Source organism: Urtica dioica, chromosome 10 (genome assembly GCF_054948205.1).
Source record: "Urtica dioica subsp. dioica isolate 48M chromosome 10, U.dioica_male_clone48M_v1_H2, whole genome shotgun sequence".
In the NCBI taxonomy this organism is placed as follows: domain Eukaryota; kingdom Viridiplantae; phylum Streptophyta; class Magnoliopsida; order Rosales; family Urticaceae; genus Urtica; species Urtica dioica.
The window spans coordinates 20,117,664-20,139,273 of NC_142765.1; the positions used below are offsets into that span (position 1 = coordinate 20,117,664).

Genomic DNA, 21,610 nt, shown 5'->3' on the forward strand with positions numbered 1-21,610 from the left:
CAGCCACACTCTCTAAAAATAAGGAGATAAATTTCATGGTGGATATTGGAAGGAAACGGAAGTTAAACTTTCGTTAGTGTGTCTTCCATTGCTTAATGCAAGTGGTATTTCCATTGGGTAATTTATTGTCTTCCATTGCTTAACGCAAGTGGTATTTCCGTTGGGCTTAATGGAAGTTAGCATTTTCATTAATTTCCATTAAATAATAATAAAAATTAAAAATTAAATTTAAATGATAAATGAAAGGGACTCAAATGTTAAAATTTTAAAGAAGGTACTAATATGTAAAATGAATTGCATCTTTATTAATAACTTTAAAAAAAGGTAAAAACATCATAACAAGATTATGAGTAAAACATTACAATAAGACTACACTTCATTAATAGTTATATTTTGAAAGTTTATATCAAAATTATCAACAAGATCAATGTTCACAAATGTTTCTTGAGAACATTGTTCGTATTGACATCAATCTTTGTAAACGGTGAGTGCCTCGACCATTTCGAGTTTCAAACTCTGCCCTCAATCGTCAATGATGCGACATGAGCTACTAAATACGGACTCGGACGACACCTTTGAAACCGGGATCGAATGTACATCTCGGACCATACTGGACAATATCGGAAACATGTTTTCGTGTTGTTGCCACTATGCTAACAAGTTGAGGTTGTCTTGGTTCATGGATGCAAATTGTTGAGAGGTGTATAGCGCGATCTCGTCGTGTTCAGACGGCTCTTGAGTGGTTGGGGGATGTTGTGACGACCTCGGAACATTCCTTTACTTGTTGATGAGTGTCGGGATGGACTCGGTTCGGGACATGTTGGAATTGTCATTGGTAAAACCTGAAAAAGAGTAAGACTCTTCCACGGCCCTAGTATGATCATGTGCCACGTAATCTTGTATAGTATGATGTTTTAAATATTGTAAAAATGTAAGATAACCCCCAAATTTTATTCGGGGGTCTAGAATGCATACAAAACCATATAAATAAGGAATCTTTGAAGTTCCCCAATATTTAAATTTTTTTGCTCTCATAGATGATGCATGGTTGAAATATTCCAAAATGGTTGCAATCGTGAAGATATTCGATCATTTTTGTAACACTATGCATCGATAAATAAGATGTGAGTGTGGAAAATGGCGGACAATGCACATGTTTCATCGTAAAAAATGTGAAGAAAATGAGTAAAGCACTTAGCCACTGCGATGTCTGCTTCGGTTATGTCATGGCATCCGTTTCTATTCATATATTCACATATAACATCTACATATCTATCGGCCAAGAAAGAATTTTGGACGTCCTCTGCAGCAACAAGACCGGAACCCTAACCCTCCTGTTATCGACGTGGAAGATCCTCTCGTCAAGACTGTTAAATAAAAAAACATCTCTTGAGTTCGTCCACTCTCTGGGTTGAATTGTTTATCAAAGCTATGACTTCTCTAATCTTACTAATACACTCGTCGAAATACCTAAACCCGAATTTCACTATAAGATTTATGATATGGGTAGCACATCTTCGGTGTAAAAGAGTCTTGATTGAGTATCTTGAGGCGTAAAGCTCTCACCATGGAGTCGTTGTTGGTGGCATTATCAAGAGTAATGGAAATTTTTCTCTCTCACGAAAGTTCCACTCTTCTATAACATCTAGAAGGATTCCTAATATGGCATATGTTGTGTGACTACCATCTATTCTTTTAAAGACCATGATCATCTTGTTTAGATTCCAAGCCTCGTCTATATTATGATCTACAACACTCATGTAGTCCATTTTGGCGTTTCCCGACCATATATCATAAGTGAACACTACACTAAACCGAGCAGACATGAAGTAGGCTCTAATTGTATTTTTCTTCTAATTTTTTTTCTTCATAATTTCTTTACGAAGAGTTTTTCTTTTATTAATATTAATACCAGAGACTAGATAATGCATAAATCTACCAAAGTCTTCACTTTCTATGTGAGAAAATGATTGGTATGTAGAAATTATGTATTTAACAAGTTATTTTCTAAACTCAACGAGATCGTGTGTAATTACCTGATATGAAGAAGATCTGATCTCATTGCACATCTTGTAATGGTGGCGCAGCAAGGAAGTCTCATGAGTCAAAGAGTCGGCTTTGATGAGCTTCCCACATTTGCTACATAGACTCTTTTTTTTCGTTATCGTGGATCTCCTGGAAGTATTTCCACATTTTTTAACATGATTTTCTTTTCTTCATTGGTTGTTGAGCTCGTGGGTTTTCTTGGACTTCGAGATTTGGTGGATCTTTGTGTGGAGGAGGTGACTCATGTTGAGGTGGTGGAAGAGGTGACTTGTGTAGAGGTGTTGAGGAAAGAAGAATTATGATAAATGACCTACCACTGCCAACTTCCCGAGTTGTCGGAAATTTTTTGCCGTTTCCGTGGCACATGGAAATCCTTCCTTCCGTCAGGCAAGCCATACCTGTCGGAAGCTCTTCTTTCTGTCTGGTTCTCTGCCGAATACCAACATGAGAGATAATAATATAATAAAGTAATTTGATTATAATAATATTAAAAAAAAAATGGGTTAAAAATAGTGATGAATTAGCTAGTTACATTTAGAGAGCTCTCTATTACAAAAATTAAAAATAGATAGTTATTATAGACATGGTTGGAGTGCTTCTTTTCTCATTCTACTGATTATAGTAGCTAATGAGCTAAATATAGAGAGGTCTTTGGAGATGCTCTCTAAGCTATGTCATGGGTGGGACTGGGAATGAGAGAGTCGTAGCGTAGGGACTTCAGGCATAAATTAATAATAATAATAATACAAAATGCTAATACATCGTACAAATATTTCATTTTGAAAATAAACCCCTAAACCAATACACATCAGTCCCCACCATTCATTATTATCCTCATCAAACCACCACTCTAAAAGTCCAAAGAACTATATAGCAAACAAACAAAATGCACACTATTGTCATTATTATTCCAAACTCTAATAATCATAATATATATCTTTATATCAAACTCAAACCAGCTTGTGATGCGTGGATAACTTATAAAAGGTTTGTCTAAATAATAATGTCGGGTTTAAACTTTAAACAGTGTATATAATATATTATGCAATAGTTGATAACGTTGGACGTTTCAAATGAGATCACATGGCTTTAACCGCTCAAAAAACAAATTACGGGAATATCATGCAAATGCAGATACATCTCATATTGTGGGACGCCTAGTAATGTAATATGATTTTATTCACTATAGTAGACATAGGAGTATGTTTCACCCGCGCATTGCCGCGACCGATTAAAAAATATTAATTTTATTTTGAAATATTTAAGAATTTATAATGGTATTTTTCTATAACTATAATGATTTTTTTTTCTATGATACCGTCACATTATTATTTGTATTCTAATATACTAAATATTTGAATATGTTACGAAATAGAAAAAAAAAAAACGTGTATGTGCAATATGTTCAAAACATATATATCCACATACTTATCATGAATAGATGTATATTTTTATATGATATATAGAGCTCTACACAATATATTAATAAATCTTTTGGTTTATACATCATTTGATTTTATCATGAATAATCAATCTACTTGCTTATCATTTTTGTTAATTCAAATTACCTTACATCTAACAAAATCATAAGAACATATATAGAGAAAAGTCAATAAATTCTATTATACAACTTACATCTAAAAAAGCCATACCATTAGGAGTATATTGAGAATAGGATAAACCCTATATATGGCATCTCCTCACCTTTTTTTTTCGTATTCTACCCGTATGTATGTTTATTATATATATATATATATATATATATATATATATATATTGTTTATTTTATTTAATAGATTAGCACTAAGTGATTTATATTTATTTATTGAAATTAAAAATGACTCTTCCTAACTTTTTTTATAATTTGAAATTATACCATAAATATAAGAATTAATCTCATTTTTACCCCCCTGGACTCGTACCTCGGTTACATTTCACCCCCTGGATTCGGAAATGTTGCAGAACTAATCTCAGAACTTAGACACGTGTTACAACTTGCCACTTCCGTCAGTATTTGGACGTTAAATTATAACGGTTTGATGATGTGGCATGATTTTAAAGGCTTTATTGGTGGAATTATGATTTTACCGCTAACTTAGTTTATTTGAAGTGAAAAAGAAATTGAAAACTAAAATCTAAATGAAATAAGTTGGAATAATAAATAGAAGAAAGAACTTAAATCGAAAATCCCAAATCAAAACTAAATCGCGATTTCGGCTGAACCCTAGATCGCGAAAAAAAACCTTCTTCCCGAAACAAAACCCTAATCCAATCTGCTGTTCGTCAATGGCGTCATCTTCCACGAGTAGTTTCTCTAATGGAGTCGACGATGGCCATTCCGATGACAAGCAGATGCCGTGGTGTCGATGCAAGATGACGTGTGTTCTGCGGACGGCGTGGAAAGGTGATCATCCTGGTCGGCGTTTTTATGGGTGTTCAAGATACAAGGTAATTGATATTTCCCTTATTCTCGTCTTTGTTGTTGTTTTGGGTTACTGATTTCGTGTCATTGTTTTTATAGCAAAGTCTCGACGATAGAGGTTGTGGTATATTGATTTGGGTTGATCCTGAGATGTGTAAAAGGTCAGTTCAAATAATTCCTGGTTTACTTAAAAGGATTAACAATCTTGAAGCTGCTTTGAAACAAGTTGTAGTGTCAAAGAATTATGGTTATGGCGGAGATGAAGACGAGCTGAATAGACTGAGGGAGAAGATAGCTACAGAAGCGCAAAAGATCAAGTTTTATATGGTTCTCGTCACGCTTGCTCTTGTTTATGTCATCTGTTTCAAATAAGTAAATGTTTTGAATTGATTGTGGTTGTTTATTAAGTCTGTTAAGTGAGACAGATGTAATTGTCAAATTATGTTGTAATGTTGAAGTTTGGTCTAAACTTTGTAATTGATATTTTGTAATGTAAATTGGTATTTTGTAATGGAATGCTGAATTTTCTAGCTTGGGATCTGAAGTTTGGTTTTAGTTTGGCATTGACAAAAAATCTGATACTTAGTAATGAATAAAAAGTCATTAAAATTGTCAAAGCCACAAATCTAATACATTGTCCATAAAAAAGCCATAACAACTTGTCAATAAAAGCCACAAATTTGAAACATTGTCAATACAAAAAGAACTAGTTTTGATACACATAATTCATAGATTTTCCAAGTTAATTTTGTGAACTTGTCACCCAAAAAAAGTACTCAGTTTTGTGAACTTGTCACCCAAAAAAAAGCAAGTACATGATCCAAAAAAAAGGCATTTCATTGTCTTTACATCCAATCTCCAAATAAAGTTCTTGGTAGAAGGCCGAAACGCCTGGTCGGGACCCGGTTAATTCGAGGACTCCGCTACAATCAGAAAGGTTATGAGTAATGACCACATACAAATAACAGAATCGGGGTTAAGAGTTGTTGAGTTTACCCTTATCGGTGCTTGTTGGGCCGGTTGTTGAGTTGATTGCCTCGTACTAGTTGCTTGTTGTGTGTGTTGTTGAGTCGATTGGCTTGATCCTCCACCACGTCCACGTCCCCTTCCACGGCCACGTCCCCTTCCACGTCCTTCATCTTCAGCATCTCTAGCCTGTTGATGTGCATCCCTAGCTTGACGTTGTTCTTGTCTCTGCAATATCAAGAAATGTAACCACATTTATAGACATTTATAATCTGCCAACAGAGTTACCAAAATGTGTACAATCTTACCAAATTTTCTTGTTGTCTTCTAAAACATGTAGTGAGGTTGTGGCCATACTTTCCACAGCCAGAACATTTGATTGTGACATGTTTCCTGGTCATTCTAGTCCCACGTGGTGGCACAACCTCATCGTGCTCGAGTCGTCTTAGTTTTTTTGGCCTTCCTGGTTCTACTATGTTGGGAGGCATATAGGTGTCTTTCCTGTCTCGGGCCACTGCTCCATGGGATTAATTGCACAGATTTTGTGCTTATAGATATTCATGTATGTTGACTCCTTGTAGCATTCACTAATGTAGTTCTCTGGTTGCTCGTCCCTTTGCCAAATGCACTGGATTGCATGAGCACAAGGAATACCTGACACATTCAAGGATTAATAACATGAATAATATCAGTGCAATGAATACAAGTTCAAGGTCATGACAATTACCTGACAACTAAAAGCGACCACACGAGCATGTCTTCAATGCCAAGTCAACTCTATACATGCGACCATGCAGATTTGTAATTTAATACAATGAATCCCCACACCATTCTGCAATGTTTTCACCACTCAAGGACTTGTTCTTCTCTATGATTTTGAAGATTCTAGGTCCCATGTCCCCATGCCATTTCTCCACAGCGAGGCGTTGTTTGGTCATCCTCTTCATTAAATACATCCTAATCCTCTCTAGCATAGACAATATGGGTCTCTGTCGAGCTAGTAAAATAGCCCTGTTACCATTGAAACACTCACAGAGGTTGTTAAGGAGTATATCACATCTTGGGGTAGTTCTGAAGTTGGCTCTTGCCCAATGCACTGGATTCTTCTCACACAATCAGTTGTAGGCTTCCTCATCCTCATCCCTGATTAAGTTCATCTCTTGGTGAAACTTCTCCACATAATACTGCTTGGCTGCGGCCATGACCTTGTGTTTCAAGAACTGTCCCTTAAACACCTAACCAAATTTTACAACCAAACAATAAACTGTTAACTTCTTATGCAAGCTACTGAAATATAAAGTGTTAGAAGTTACTTTACCCGAGTGAAATTGCTTTGCAAGTGACGAGCACAATGCCTATGCCCAGCTTGCACAGAACCCTCCCTCAATTATTTTGTTTTAAAGATTCTAACGCTCAAAACTAAGGAAACAACAAAACAATAGTGGTCCCTACTCAGATTCTTTACGAAATCGAAACATAAATCCAACCAAAACCAGACAGTGTGGTCCCTACACTTTTCAAACCCTAAAAACAGATTCAAACATACATAAAAAGGGTTTCTCACCATATACTGGTCTATTATTCCCCGACACGCTCTCTGATGAATTTGTCTCTTGACCAGCTCTTCTTTTCGTCGGAGACTTGAGTTTTTTTCTCCGAGCCTGAGATTTTTTCTTCGAGTACGCCGTCGGAGACTTCGCTGGCACGGTTTTTTTTTCTTTTTCTATGCCGAAGACTTCATTCTGAAACCTCCTCCAGTGCTGCTAGGGTTCAATTTCGCCGGAGATTTTGATGTCGAAGGTTTCACCATTTTCGTGATGATAGAGCAATCCCTAGATTTGTGTACGCGGGATTTGTTCTTTCATTTTTTAAAAAAGTATTTATATTTTTGAAACAATTGTAATATTTAATAATTATTCTAATAATTAATATATCTGATAATATTTAAACAATAAAAGTATTCATAATATGCAAAAATACACTTATACCCTTTCAGACAAGTACACGTGTTAAACACGTGACCACTTAACGTCCAAATACTGACGGAAGTGGCAAGTTGTAACACGTGTCTAAGTTCTGAGATTAGTTCTGCAACATTTCCGAATCGAGGGGGTGAAATGTAACCGATGTACGAGTCCAGGGGGGTATAAATGGGATTAATTCTAAATATAAATATGAAAAACAATTATTTCAATTAATATTGTGCGTATTTTTTACAACATATGTGGTTGCGTTATTTTTTTTTTTTTGAATTTCATTTCAAGTTTTTGGTCAAATAATTTAGTCGTAATTATAAAATAAATAAACTTTAGGCTTTACACTAAGTCTTTTATATTTAAGAGTATTTTAATTTTACAGTATATGGACGGTAATCCTTATAATGATTACAAAGCCGTATTTTTAGTTTATTTGTTACACTTTGGTTGTAAAGTTTGTTTTTATATAGAGATCTTAGAATCACAAATGTAGAGTAGATTTCAATAGTGTAAGCATAATTTGTGTTTGTGTGTGAGTAATTAATTTTTTTAGTTAATATATTCATTTTGTAATATAATTTATAATGGATGTGTTGTGTGACTTAGTGATTATAAATTTTATTGGCAGAATATAGTATGGTAGGTTTAATTTTTAGGGTGAATTTCATATATATAAAAATTAAAACGTGGTAAACATTTGTGGGCAATGCGGGCAAACTAAGAAAGGAAAGGCAAAGAGAGATATAAAATGTTTTTTGTAAGGGAATTTCCAAGAATATGAATAAAAAAACATCGTTAAAATATTAGATATCCAAAATGACCTTATATATTAGATACCCAAAATGAAATTTTAAACTGTACATAATATATAATAAAAGAAATAAACGAAACCGTAGACGTCAAGAAAAATAAGTTAATAAAACTGTATATGGCAAGAAAATTTGTAGACAATGGGCGATTGAGATTTTTGGTCAGTAATTAGAAAATTACGTTTGAAAAGTAGAATAAGAATCGTAGTCTATAGAAATTGAAAATATTTGTATTATTTTGCTCATATAAAAAAATATTCTTTTGTGTACTAACAAAATAATTAGCATTGGATTATTTTTAGTTCACAAATAAAAGTGTATCAGAATAATCTAAATGGTTTCTTTAGCAAATATAGTTTTGATATTATAGTAATTTCCAATAAGGAAATAAAATTAAAATATTTGACAAAGAAAGATTTAAAGAATTGACTACCATACGGTCAAACAAACTTGTGTTACCAAAAATCGTACCCTAATACACGATTGCACAAAATTATCAAATTAATGGGCCTATACGAGGTAATACCTGTGGTTATTTAATTGATATATACTATTTTTTACTGATAAAAAAAAATAATATTATCCAATTGATATATACTCTTTCTTACAGGTAAAGATTAATATAGACAGTAGAAGAATAAAAATTCAATATGATATCTGAATTACAAAAATGACAAAACAGGATTTGTCATATAATACTATAAAATAACGTAGGTTAAAATAGTAATTCAACTTTTACTTCCTTTTAGAAATATATAGAATGGTTTACTAGTAATACCTTAAAGAATATTCAAAATAAGGGATGAAATAAAACTAGAACTTATACGAGGATATCACGGGCCTCATATGAGTACCATAAATATATTATAGGTATTGGCATTTCAATTCTAGTGATGGTTACGTTACATATTTTTAAGAGAAACTTTTGTCTCATTTGTAATTTCAAGTCACTTGCTGGAAAGAAAAAAAAAAAAACATTCAAATCTACATTCTCAATTTGGTTGGTTGAAATACTCTTCACTTAAAGTAGCTAATTTAATTTAGTGATAATCTTACACATTTTTCAATTGAAATATTATACGTTCAAGTTTTATGGGCTGCAAAAAAGCATGATCCCTTAAAATTGATCTTAAATAATATAACTTTGACAAATAATATTATTTGTGTTTGTACTGCTAATGTATTCGAAGTAAAATCAGTTACATACATGTCATGCTTTATTTTCGATTCATGTTGTAAGATTAAATTCACATTAGACGTTATATTGTACTTTGAACTTAATCCAATTACAATCCATACATAAATAAATAAGACATTATTCTACACATTTATTTATCTGTATTATATTTACATATATATAATTATGTTAAATATATGATTGTATTAATAGTCATTTTCATATATATTAAATTTACTCTACATCTCTATCTCTCTCTCATTTTATTTTAACTTACAATATTAATTAAAAAAATGTTGACTATTTAGCAAATAATATGTTTGTTGTGGCTTAGTTGGTTATAAATTTCTAATATTCATGTTTTTATGTCCAATTATTCATAAATAAAAATTTGATCATTTTTGTAGTTACAAAATTTCCTGGTCAATGCTATTAATAAATGCAGATCAATTTTTAGAAGCTAAATAAGATAAATATTTGTAAAACCCGTTGAATCAAGTTTTTTTTAGGCTTAAGATGATCGAAATTAGAAAAAGTATGCGTATTTTAATTTTCTAGATTAAAAATACCCTCAAGTTAAAAGTAATTATCTCTCATTTTCTATAACTACTATATTCTCTCTCATTTGAAATCAAAGGAGCACACGACGCCACCATAATAATAAAAAAAATACCTTACCACTGCCTCAAACGGCACATATCGTCATATATTACTCCTTGACAACAATTCTTGGCCTCATCGTTCAAACTTCAAAGTAGGGTCATAGTGCCGTAGTAGGAATGCAAACAACACTATAGAACCACAACATGTCTAATGAGACGCATGTTGTAGACTCGCCACGACGAGGTCACAGTTAATAGCGTTAATCGGAGAAAATGAAAATAACTACACTATAATATCAAGTGGAAAAAGATATTTCAAAATGTATGAGAAGAAATCAATAAATATAAAATTAGTTCACTCGTAAAAAATAAAAATAAAACTCAACAAAGCGTCCCGAAACTTAATGAAGTAACTTAAAATTTGGTGTAAAACGCTATAAATTTTGCCTTCGATGTCTTTGGTGGAGTATAAAACAAATTTCATAAGATTTTTAATAAAGTTGAGTGCTTGCGAGTGGAATAAAGATGGAGTATGAAATTTGTATTGCCTTGAATACTATTTTGTCAAAAACTACATATATACACATATTTTCTTATATATATGATTTCGAACTTTCTTCAGAATAAAAATTAAATTTCACCTATTTTATTTTTTGGCACGCATTTTATTTCATTTTTTTAATTATCAAAATCACTGGTGTTTACTAGTTACAACTATGGTTAAATAGTTGAGGTTGGTGGAATTTTAAAGAGAACGTGTGACCAAGTTTCTGTCGGTTACGGTGAAAAGCCCAATTAAATGAAAGAACGTGGGTTGTGTCTTTTCTCACCCCCAACTCCCAAGAGACAAAATGAGGCTATTGTAGGCCCGTACGGTTTATTTTGTTTCGGCCCAATAGCACAACGAAGAGACAAAAACCTATGAAGTCATTATTATTACTCATCAACCAAGCCACTCATAGAGCGTAGAGGAAAAAAAACAAAGGGAAATAATTTATGGAAGAAAATAAATAGGGACTAAATAAGTAAAGGAGTCCCATATATGTATATATATTGGCCCTGTTTGGCATAACTTTGTTTTAAAAAAAAATGCTTTTATTTTTTTTCAAAAACTGACAAGGTGTTTGGTAAATTGTTTATAAAACAGTTGTTGCTGGTAACAAAAACTGATTTAGCATTTGGTAAAATAAATATATTATAGTAAAAAGACTAAAATAGACATGTTTTTAATAATTAAATAATAATTATTAATATGCTTATATATATATATATATATATATATGAATAATATTTTGTACGAGGATATTACAGTAATTTATCTACCAAACTTAAAAACACTTTTCTAAAAGCTAATAATCATAGCTTTTCAATCTCATGTACAAAATCTAAAATCGCTTTTGAAGTTTTTTTTTGTAAAAAACAGTTTTGCCAAACACCAGACAAGCAATTTAGTTTTTTCTAAAAACAAAAACAGGGTTTTTTAATCTGAACCAAACGCAGCCATTATTTTTATTTATGACTTCGTTCCTTTAACTCCTTAGACATTGAGTACTTGAACCTCGAAGGCCAAAATCGGCCCAATTATTCTGAAGTATTACCTTCAAAAGGGATATTTAAACATGGGTGGGCCCAACGAGACGGCCCACTTAAATCAAGAGAGCATGTGAGAGAGAATTAGTACAGTGGATGACTCAATCTGATCGTCGAACCATAATTCAAATGATGCTAGAGCTTCGGTTCGAGCTGGACGCGTGTCACGATCTTAAAAGAGATAATTGTTGCTGTAAGAAATATTTTTTCGGGAGTTGTGGAGATCAATAGATCACTGCTGACACTGTAAATTAACCATTGTAATTCTAAAAGTGGATTCCAATTTTTGTATACGCGCAAGCTTTCTCTTATTTATCTCATATTGTTGTAATCCGAAGTATTTCTTAATAAAATCTCATATTTGTTTCGATATTTCTCAATTGTAATACATATTACTGTTGTACTCCCATTAAAGTACCCTTTAGGCATCCAAAAGTAAGGTGTATTGCGGTGCAAAGCACGATTGAGCTGAGTCGTTCAAGGTCTAACCCGTTCTCGAACACGGTGGAGGACCAATCTAATCTCGAGTCACCAAGCTGATCTAATTGAAGACCAACATATTATCCTAAATGTCAAGCCAGCCTGATCAAGGTCCAACCAGTTTCGAACATTGACAAGCTCAACATTTTCTTGCTCAATTCGAAGTTTAAAGACCGAAGACCGTTTAATTGTATTTTCCTCAATCATCTAACCAATAATAATCTGAGTGTAGAAGACTTATTCAATGGTGACGTGTCCCCCTGAATATAGCGGAGCATGGCAACCCTCCCCCAAGGCGTTAAATATCGACATTCATTGCATAAACACTCATGTTTTTCCCTTACATGCATAATCACTATTTATTAGCCCAAGCTTTATTTGTAATCTTCTTCGTCTTCTCTATAATAGTTCTAACATAATTCAACAAAAGCCCAATGCTATTTCAATTTCATTTCGCTTCATTTTAATTTTAACGAGCATGATCATCAAACTCGTGACGAAAGTTTGAAACTCATAAATATCATGTGAAATAAGAGAATATCTTTAAAAAAAGTCGAGACTATTTGAAGTGAATCAACAATCTCAAATATTTATTGCATTCTTTATTTTGACGATTAAAATCTTATCGACGAGAGTTTGAGACCCATAATAGTTATACATTTAAATAAGGCTTTCATTCAAAGGTTTGTAACCGGTTGACGGAAGGAATATCGCGTTAGCACAGACTAATAATTATTTTTTTTTTCTCAAACATCAATCTATTATTTTCAAACTTAAAACAATTCATATAATAAATAAAACAAAATATTAAGAAACTAAGCTACTAATATTATAGTGATATATCGTTCTTTGGATATTTTTAGTATTTCATTTATGCCCTTGAAGTCTAATAGTTTATTTATAACAATTAACGTATTTTTTGTTTTGTTAATAAAATCTCGTGTCTATTTACTTAAAATTTACCAACGATCGGTTATATGGCAAAATTTGAGTTTTCAAATGCCTATATATCTAATGAACTCTAAATAAAATTGTAAATCGTTAAACAAAGGTAAATGAAACTATAAAAGTAAAAAAAAAAACAGTAATATAACTGTCACGGTAAATAAAAATTGTGTTTTAAGTCATTGTTTCTTCCAATGAAGCATGATAAGTTTAGTAGTGTAAATAACTGCACACGACATTAGCTGCAAATTAAGGATTTTTTTTGTTATTGTTATTAAAACAAATTATAAGGAGTTAAAAAGGCCATTTCTCAACGGCATACGATTTGAATTTTGAAATTTGAATGCTTTTCATTTTATTAATATAATTTTGTTTTTAGTAAAGTTAGGGTCCCATGCAGCGCCAACTAACCGTTCAAGCCAATTTGTTGAATCTGATTGTTGATCGTGGACCGACCGTTTATTCTTAAATATGATCATTGCCACTCTAACGTACTCAAACAATGACACGTGTTATATGTATAGTACATGTAGTAACATGGAAGAACTCTGTTAAGCCAAAAAAAAAGGAAGAATTCTGAGCAAACAAAGTAATATGGAAGAATGCCTAATTTTGTAAGAGGGGTATTTCTGGGTATAAAAAAGATAGAAATGTTTTAATTTGCTTAATTATAATTAAATAGAAAAGTGTAAGAAAAAAACTGTATGTACTGTCCCAGACATTTTCTATTAAAAATTAATATCCAAGTTTTGAGCATTTTTTTTTCGATTATAGCATTGAGCATTAATAAATATATACCTTGAGCAAATATTTTTTTTTCTCTTCAAAATAATAATCTTTTTTCTCTGTTTTTTTTCCTCATCCTTTTCTCCCTATAGTTTTAGGAAATACATAAATGCATATATAATTACAGTAAAGCTTTGCTTCTTCACAATGAAGTATATAATAAACTTTTAAATGCAAGAGTTACATATAATTTAGCGACTATTTTTTTACAAAGCATGATACGGAATATTTCACATTCCTTTTCCTCAACGGCTCACTAAATCTTTTCACTATTTCCCCGCGGGGTGTAGGCATTTTTCATTTCTATTTATATTAAACGAATTTGAGTGCTCAAATGTGGGGTCCACTATTCCAATTCCCGCCCAAAATCCGTAACAAAGGAACAATAAAAATAAAAAAAACAAATAAAAAGTGTTTATGGTTAAAGAGAGGTTTATAAATCCAATCCTCGTCGATCAAATAAAACAACAAATAAAAACGAAACAGATTCTAGTTTTTCCTCTCTAAAAAAACTCAAACCGCTCTTCTTCTTCTTCAACGAGTCAAGAAATCATGGAGGATTCTCCGAATGCTCAATCTGGTTAGAAGTTCGATCCTCAATTTATATATAATATATATTCGCTGTTGTTTAGAGAATCAGAGCCAATTTTTGAATTTTGTGCTTGTTTTGCTTCTTCAAATATAGGAAACTCGGCGGGACCGAAGCTTCAGCGATACCCGCTCAGATCTGGTGCTAAAACGAAGGAAAAACCAGCGGCTTCGTCAGAATTGTCCTATTCCACGGCTTCGAAGAGCCGGTAAATTAATTCTCTTCGTTGTCTGTATTTTCACTTCTGGAAATGAGTTTTGTTTATTAATTTGGTGTTTTGTTTTGCTCTGTTGAGTTGCGTTTGTTTACGACTGTGAGTATCAAGGGATATAGAGGAAAAATTCGGTCAAATTTCTTTTTGGCGATTATATGTTCTGTGCTCGTGGTGAATTGTGTAAAATATTGCTTATCCTATATCAGGTATAGTGATTAGGTAAAAGACATTAGAGAAATTATTGCCCTGTAAACATTTTTCTTTTTTGTGTATTGATTTTTGTACTGAAGAAGTGGAAGATAACACAAGTAAAGCAGTTTATTAATAGATCAAGCCCAGTTGCAGTTTATGAATAGTGACAAGTTTTTTATTCCCGTTCATTTCAGGGTGAGAGCAACATCGAGTGTTAGCAAAAGCGTTAGCGTTCTTAATCTATCGGGAAATGCTAAGCCTGCAAAGCCACCGAGGCGGCTTTCAATCCCTTCAAAGTCTTCTGCAAGTCCGGCGCCAAGGCCTCCGAGGAGCGACATCACTCCGATCTCGGAGGTCAGAGCAAAAAAGACCGTCAGTGCTCTAAAGAAACCCGACACACCGGCCTCTGATATCCCTAGATCCTCGACCCGAAAGAAGTTCAGCGTGCTTTCCTCGTCGTCTTATTGGCTGTCCCAGATTAAAGTGTCTGAATCTGCTTCGAAACACGCGATCTCTCTCGGGTTTTTCAAGCTCGCCTTAGAGGCCGGCTGCGAGGTATAAAACTTTAATGTCGAACTTTTAGTCAGACTTGTATTTTTTATCATGCTCGAAATAATTCTCATACTTTCCCTTGATCTTGTATGGCGTAGCCTCTTCAGAAAATGAGAGAAGAGCTAGCATCTTATACACGCCGTCATAACCTAGAAGAACTAGGAGAGTCTGTGAAGGAGTTATCTGAGCGCTACAATGTTGCTGCTGACAGCTCGGTGCAGGTTCAGGTCTCAGAAACCTGTTCTCGGGTTCCCGAAGAGGAAACTCGATCTTCAGATGATGAAATCCGAAGCTCATCTTCGACCTCTAGTATCAGGAAGCCGAAACCCAGTGTCACTGCAAAGCCAGTCACCCCAGCTACAGGATCGATCAAGAAGAACTTGGGTCAGAAGACTAATCCTGTTACAACCAAGGTTAGGGCTTCTCTGACTAAAACATCAACGAATTCGAGGTCTCTCCCTGACTCTGGTCTCAACAAGTCTGCTATAAAGAAACCCCAGAAGCCAATTAAGCAAGAGGCTAACAAAGAAAAGGAATTGACCAAGAAAAGGGGAAAGAAATCAACCATCGATGAAGGCAAGTCGGGTTAAACGATTTCTGTTTAAACTTGTGGATTGATGTTATGATTTAGTTTCTAATGACTTGGTACCATTGCAGGCTCTGTCAGCCCTTCCACTACAGAAATTACACTCCAAGAGAACAAAGAAAACATGGTAAATTACTCTGGCATTTCATGATTCTGTTCAGAGATACATCACTGAATCTCTCACTATTTTCTGATTGTCGTGTGGATTAACATTGTGATTATATGCAACCCTTATCTTATTAACAATTTTCCTGTGGTGTTGTGCTTAGGAATGTTCGTCGATGGAAGAGATCGGGTTGACTGAGGTCATGTAACCATTCTGCTGCGAGTTTGGCCGACAACAAGATGGTTTCAATTATTTCTTAATGGGTTTGTCTTCGGTGTTTTTGTGTAGTGAGGGCTTTTCCTTTGTATAGAAATGACTATGGCAAGTGTGTCAGTTTGTCTAAGAGAGTTTAAAAAAAAAAGAGTGGGGACCTTTTTTTTATGTGTGTTATATATTGGATTGCTGTTTGTGTGTAGTTTTTTATACAATTTCTTATCATACAGAATGTTAATTCAAATCATTCACCTGTGTTTACAATCGTTGGATTGATGGTTTGATTGTTTCTTGGCAAAAAAATTTCCAGCTTTTCTGAACACTTGAATGTTTAATAAGAGAATAAAATATTTATTGAATCCTTTTTATTTCCTACAGAAGCAATCATGTTACAATAAAAAAAGGAGGTTTCTTTGCGTAAACAAAAATAAAAAAATTTAGCAAATAAGGTTTTGCGGTCCTACCAATCACTACCTATCAGACTTATCTTGGAGACAAAAATGATTTCATGTGGAATACATCAGTAATATAAAACAGATAATAAATTGTTAAATCAGTTAGATTGCTAAACTTGCATTTTTTTCCTTCTATAAAATAAAATGACTTTGATACGTGTTAATTGCCTTTTGAAATGAATCATGTTTTTCTTGTAATACTGACTCACATTTTCGCACCAGACAGAGAACGGCGTGAACAAGCTTACTACTAAATCCATCTTTCATTCTTATAAATGTATCTATTATACAAAGACTAAGCCTTTCAATTAACACCATTGAAAAATGCTCTAAAAACATAGTTCACAGCACATCAACTAAAACAAAATAAGGATACCAGCTAAAACTAAATCTCTGGAAATGCAACTAAACTCAAAATACTTTTGTATTAGAATCACAAACTTTGTGAAGTGGAAATCAGATCTAATTAAAATCCCATCACAACTCGCTCTACGAACATCATACTTAACACTTCAGAAGTTCTATTCTTAAACACCATTATAAAAAGAAAATTGTTATTCACAACTTCAAGTTGTATTCATATAGTATAATAAAATAAAACAGGTTCATACCAATCCAAGGTCTTTACAAAAAAACAAAAAAAATCACAAAACACTATTTATTATACATGGAGTGAGGAGAAGCAATGAGGCAACCCACTTAAGAAACAAATCTAGCGTTTCACAATATTGAGGAACAGACATTGAAATACAACATTAATGTCAATCTTAAAGTTTACACAAAAGGGTCTCGAAAAGAAAAAAAAAGTGCCTGTGCCTTGAAACTTAATAGTTGAGATACAGCTTTCAAACAGTCAAACCAGACTGCCCTATATTCCACTTACATTATTTGGTTTAATCGGCCGTCCAGCTCTGTTCCACGATTTCCCTCACTCTTCGGTTGTACTCACGCTTGGTCTCGGTGAACATACGAGCCGCTTCAGAATTCGCAGGAGAATTCGGGTTGGGGTCACATAGCAGTGACTGAGATATACAAAAATAGTGGGAATGAATCATTTATTTTAAAGCAAACAGAGAACTCAAAAGGGTTTTTCCTTGTATAGACCAAAAGTTGATCATGCAAGTGAAGTATAAGCTAATAATTAATTTGATCAAATTCAGATTGAAAGTTAAAACCTATATTATGATGATATAGTAGTATCAATGGAGTAAATGCAGTACCTGGATAGATGTGAGTATAGCTGCTACATCATAAATAGGACTCCACTGATTTTGTAGGATGTCCAAACAAATACTTCCATCGGCATAAACTGATAAAAATTCAGAAAGAGAATTAAGACTCAGAACTTGAACTTGAACTAAAACTGATGCTAGAGATGGTTGTTCAACTTACTATTCGGATGAAACATCCGAGAAACAAACCGAACTACAGGTGGTTTGTTTGGATAATCCTCTGTAAACTGAAGAGTCAACTTGAACGTCCCTGCATGAATGAAATTACAGGTTCTCTCTTTAACGAAAAACAAAGAACATGCACTGATACTCGAAATTTCTATTGTCGGGTAATGAAATATTCTATAAAGCGTAACTTTGTATGTTCAATCAATGAAATGAACCCTATGAGAATGGCATAGAACCATAATGTTTAGTAAATTTAATGAAAATCTAGATTATAAAATTAACACATCAATTTCACTCAATCTGCCATAGCAATCTCCAACAGATGTAACTTTGTATGTTCAATTTAGCACTAATGAACCTGTCATTAGAAATTCTTATAAAAGAACAAAAGTTGCCTACGACAAACTTCCAGCCTATTATGTGTAAGAAACACCTATCAGTAGAAACACCTATCAGTAGAAACACCAGGTTCACAATGTATGATTCACGAATGTTTGAAGACCACATTAAGCAACATAAAATTTCAGCAAGACTACACAATAAACCAAAATGTGAGCGAGGAAATAAAAATTCTATGAACTAAAGCTTCAAGGTATCAGTTCACTAACCTCCATCCCAAGGAGTGTCGTCAGGGCTGTAATCCAAACCAGAAAAAGGTTACTCGATGACATGATAAAAAAATAAAAGGAATAAATAAATTCAATACCATAAAGAGAGAGATAAAAAAAACGTGGCACATTGTAACAACATCGTAAATTTTATTCCAAACTCACCCAAATATAACAGCATTCCAAAGCATGATGTTATTGTCTTGAGGTGCTCCACTAATCCCGGCAGGAGGGTCATGTTGCAACCTCTTAAAATCTCTCATCAGCCTCTTCCTCGCCGGAGTCGACATTTTCTCGAGCTAGAAATTCATATAAATGCTTGCCAAGATTAATCAAATACGATAAAACATACCCTAAACAAACTTAAAAGTCTTTCCCATATATAATTTATAAATTGAATTCACCCAGTTTATATTAATTTGCAATAATGACTATATCACAAAGTATCAACCTTTTACTATTCTTTGAAATTATCTGAAAACATATAGTAATCATAGTTCATAAGACCATGCAGAGTAAGCAAACAATACATATTCATCTATACGAATTCGAATGAAAATCAGCAAGGAATTATTACAATCAACTATAAATCTGGAATCATTAGATTATGCTAGTAAGAGAAACGTAAGGCTAGGGTATTTAACGAAAACCAAACTCGAAACCAGAAACATTTTCTATCAAACTTTTCTCATCGATATAGCAGAGTTCACACAACACCTTAACATCGATCCCCAAAAATAAAAATAAAAATCAAAGAAACGAATTCGAGGGGAAAAGTCACGAGAAATTCTGTTACCTCGAATCGGATTCAGAACTCGGAGTCGCGCAGAGCTCCAAAGCCACTACCAAAGAGTAAAAAGCTGCGATGGGATGGAGAGACAGAAACCCTAGAATCAGATTCAAGGAAATCGATTAAAGGAAAAACAAACGACAAAGTGTATCATCTAATCATCAGATCGAAAGCGTTCATGGAGAGAAAAAGGAAAAGAACAAACGAGGAGAGAGGGATATTTTGTTCGGGTATAGAACAGTGAGAATATGAAGGACAGTATTGTAAATCTCTCGTAAATTGAGGATATGTTTGGAATGGTCCAGTCAGCAGGTCCCACACGGGCTAGCGAAAAAAAGCAGGTCCCACACGTAAACTCATCCTTTTAGCGGCCGTTCTATCAATTTTTATATTAAAATATTAAATAACCAAGCCACCAAAATTTAAAGACTTATTAAATAGTTAAAATTTTATAAATTTTTAAGTAAATAATTATTATAATGATATGTTTTTGTTTGAATATTTTTAGCATTCTATTTATGTCATTGAGGTATGATGATTTATTTATAATTATTAATGAATTTTCGATTTTATTAATAAAATTTCGTGATTATTCAATTAAAATTTACCAAAAATTGATTATATGAAAAAAAAAATTGAATTTTCATATGATTGACCCTTTTTATATTATCATCAACTTTACAGTCACCATTTCTACTGAGTGGGATGAATTTTTTTAGTTTTTACTTTTCAGTACAAATAATTCTCCTATGATTGAGTCATACTTTGCTACCTAATTTTTTCTTTATAAAATTTAACATCTAAACTAAATAGCTTAAGACATAGTTTTAAATAACATGATTATAATTTATTTTTATTTTATAAAATATCATTGAAACAAAATTTTACTCCGATACTTAATTTAGTTTAGCGATAATTTCACACCGCCTTCAAAGTAAAAGTTGTGAGTTCAATTCTCATATTAAATATCCTTGAAAAAAATCAAAATTGTGTTCACTTTTATTTTGTGTTTTAACGAATTAAATAGAAAAAGTATAATTAATTAGCTAAGGATTTCATTTCACCCAACGTTTTGAAATCTATAAACAAATTGTCATATCGAGGTTGGCAAGTTTGAGCGTGAAGAAAAACCTATTAAGTCATTTCCTTAATTGACAACATTTAATGAAACAAATTCAATTCAAATATTATGTTTTTGTTAATAATTATTAATTGATTTCTTTCCATAACAATAGTAGTTCGTGATTGTTCAATTTTTTTTTAATGCTGCAAGTATTTGAATTTGTAAATGAGCACTTATTTTTTCATATTGACGATATTTATGTGAAGATGTTTGATTCTTCCCGTTCTTTAGTCGAGTCTGGTACGATAGATGTTTACCTTTGTGAATGATATTTTTTTATTTTTATTTTTATTTTTATTTTTATGTGTTCATTGATTTTATTACTCTCGTTTCACGAACATGACATGTTTTCATGTTTTGTAGTCATAATTTTTGAACGCCAATACTTTAAAAGAGGGAAAATTAATTTTGAATTTAAAATGTGAAATATAAATAGCTATAATTAAGGAATATTTTTAAACATGAGATTCCGAGATTGTTTTTTTTTTTTTGCCGAAATGATTAAGTAGCTAAATTAGATGAGATTGATCTTAATAAGTCAACAAATTTTTATATGTTTAATTACACTAGCCAAAAATTGTCAATTTGGTAAAAAACTTCATGATGAAAAACTACCAATCATACTTTATTTAACAAAATAACTTCAAATTAGACGTATGTAGATTTTATCATGGACATATTTTTGTGGTAAAGAACTTCGGTTTTGAAATGGTGAATAACATAGAGACAAAATTTAGAAGACAGATAAGGTGTATGATAAAATTGTTGTAAAAAACAGATAGAAGTTTGATAAATATATATAGAAGGGAAATTATCAACAGTATTCCATTTGTTTAATCGAAATGCGTGATTTATACATTCGGTTTTCAGAAATATCAGACATATTCTTTCAGTTTAATGTAAATGACATATCTTTCATAAAAATATGATATACTTTTTATTTTCTATTTTATATATAAGAAATTTAAATTAAAACTTTCTTT

At 32.7% G+C, this 21,610-nt stretch overlaps 2 protein-coding genes across 2 annotated transcripts; one reads left to right on the forward strand and one right to left on the reverse strand.

Annotated features, from left to right (window-relative positions):
• The first annotated feature begins 14,230 nt into the window (after positions 1-14,230).
• On the forward strand, positions 14,231-16,612 carry LOC149383841 (microtubule-associated futsch-like protein). The gene is made up of 6 exons (XM_089629406.1): positions 14,231-14,379; positions 14,485-14,596; positions 14,989-15,349; positions 15,445-15,922; positions 16,004-16,059; positions 16,202-16,612. The coding sequence occupies exons 1-6, from the start codon at positions 14,352-14,354 to the stop codon at positions 16,244-16,246; spliced, it is 1,080 nt and encodes a 359-aa protein (XP_089485532.1). The 5' UTR covers positions 14,231-14,351; the 3' UTR covers positions 16,247-16,612.
• A 676-nt stretch (positions 16,613-17,288) lies between these two features.
• Positions 17,289-19,733, reverse strand: LOC149383842 (ubiquitin-conjugating enzyme E2 2). The gene is made up of 6 exons (XM_089628948.1): positions 19,511-19,733; positions 18,880-19,013; positions 18,715-18,740; positions 18,099-18,188; positions 17,927-18,015; positions 17,289-17,728 (listed from the first exon to the last, which is right to left on the reverse strand). Exons 2-6 carry the CDS (start codon positions 19,002-19,004, stop codon positions 17,600-17,602), a joined length of 459 nt encoding a protein of 152 aa, XP_089485074.1. The 5' UTR covers positions 19,005-19,013; positions 19,511-19,733; the 3' UTR covers positions 17,289-17,599.
• Between the last annotated feature and the right edge of the window lie 1,877 nt (positions 19,734-21,610).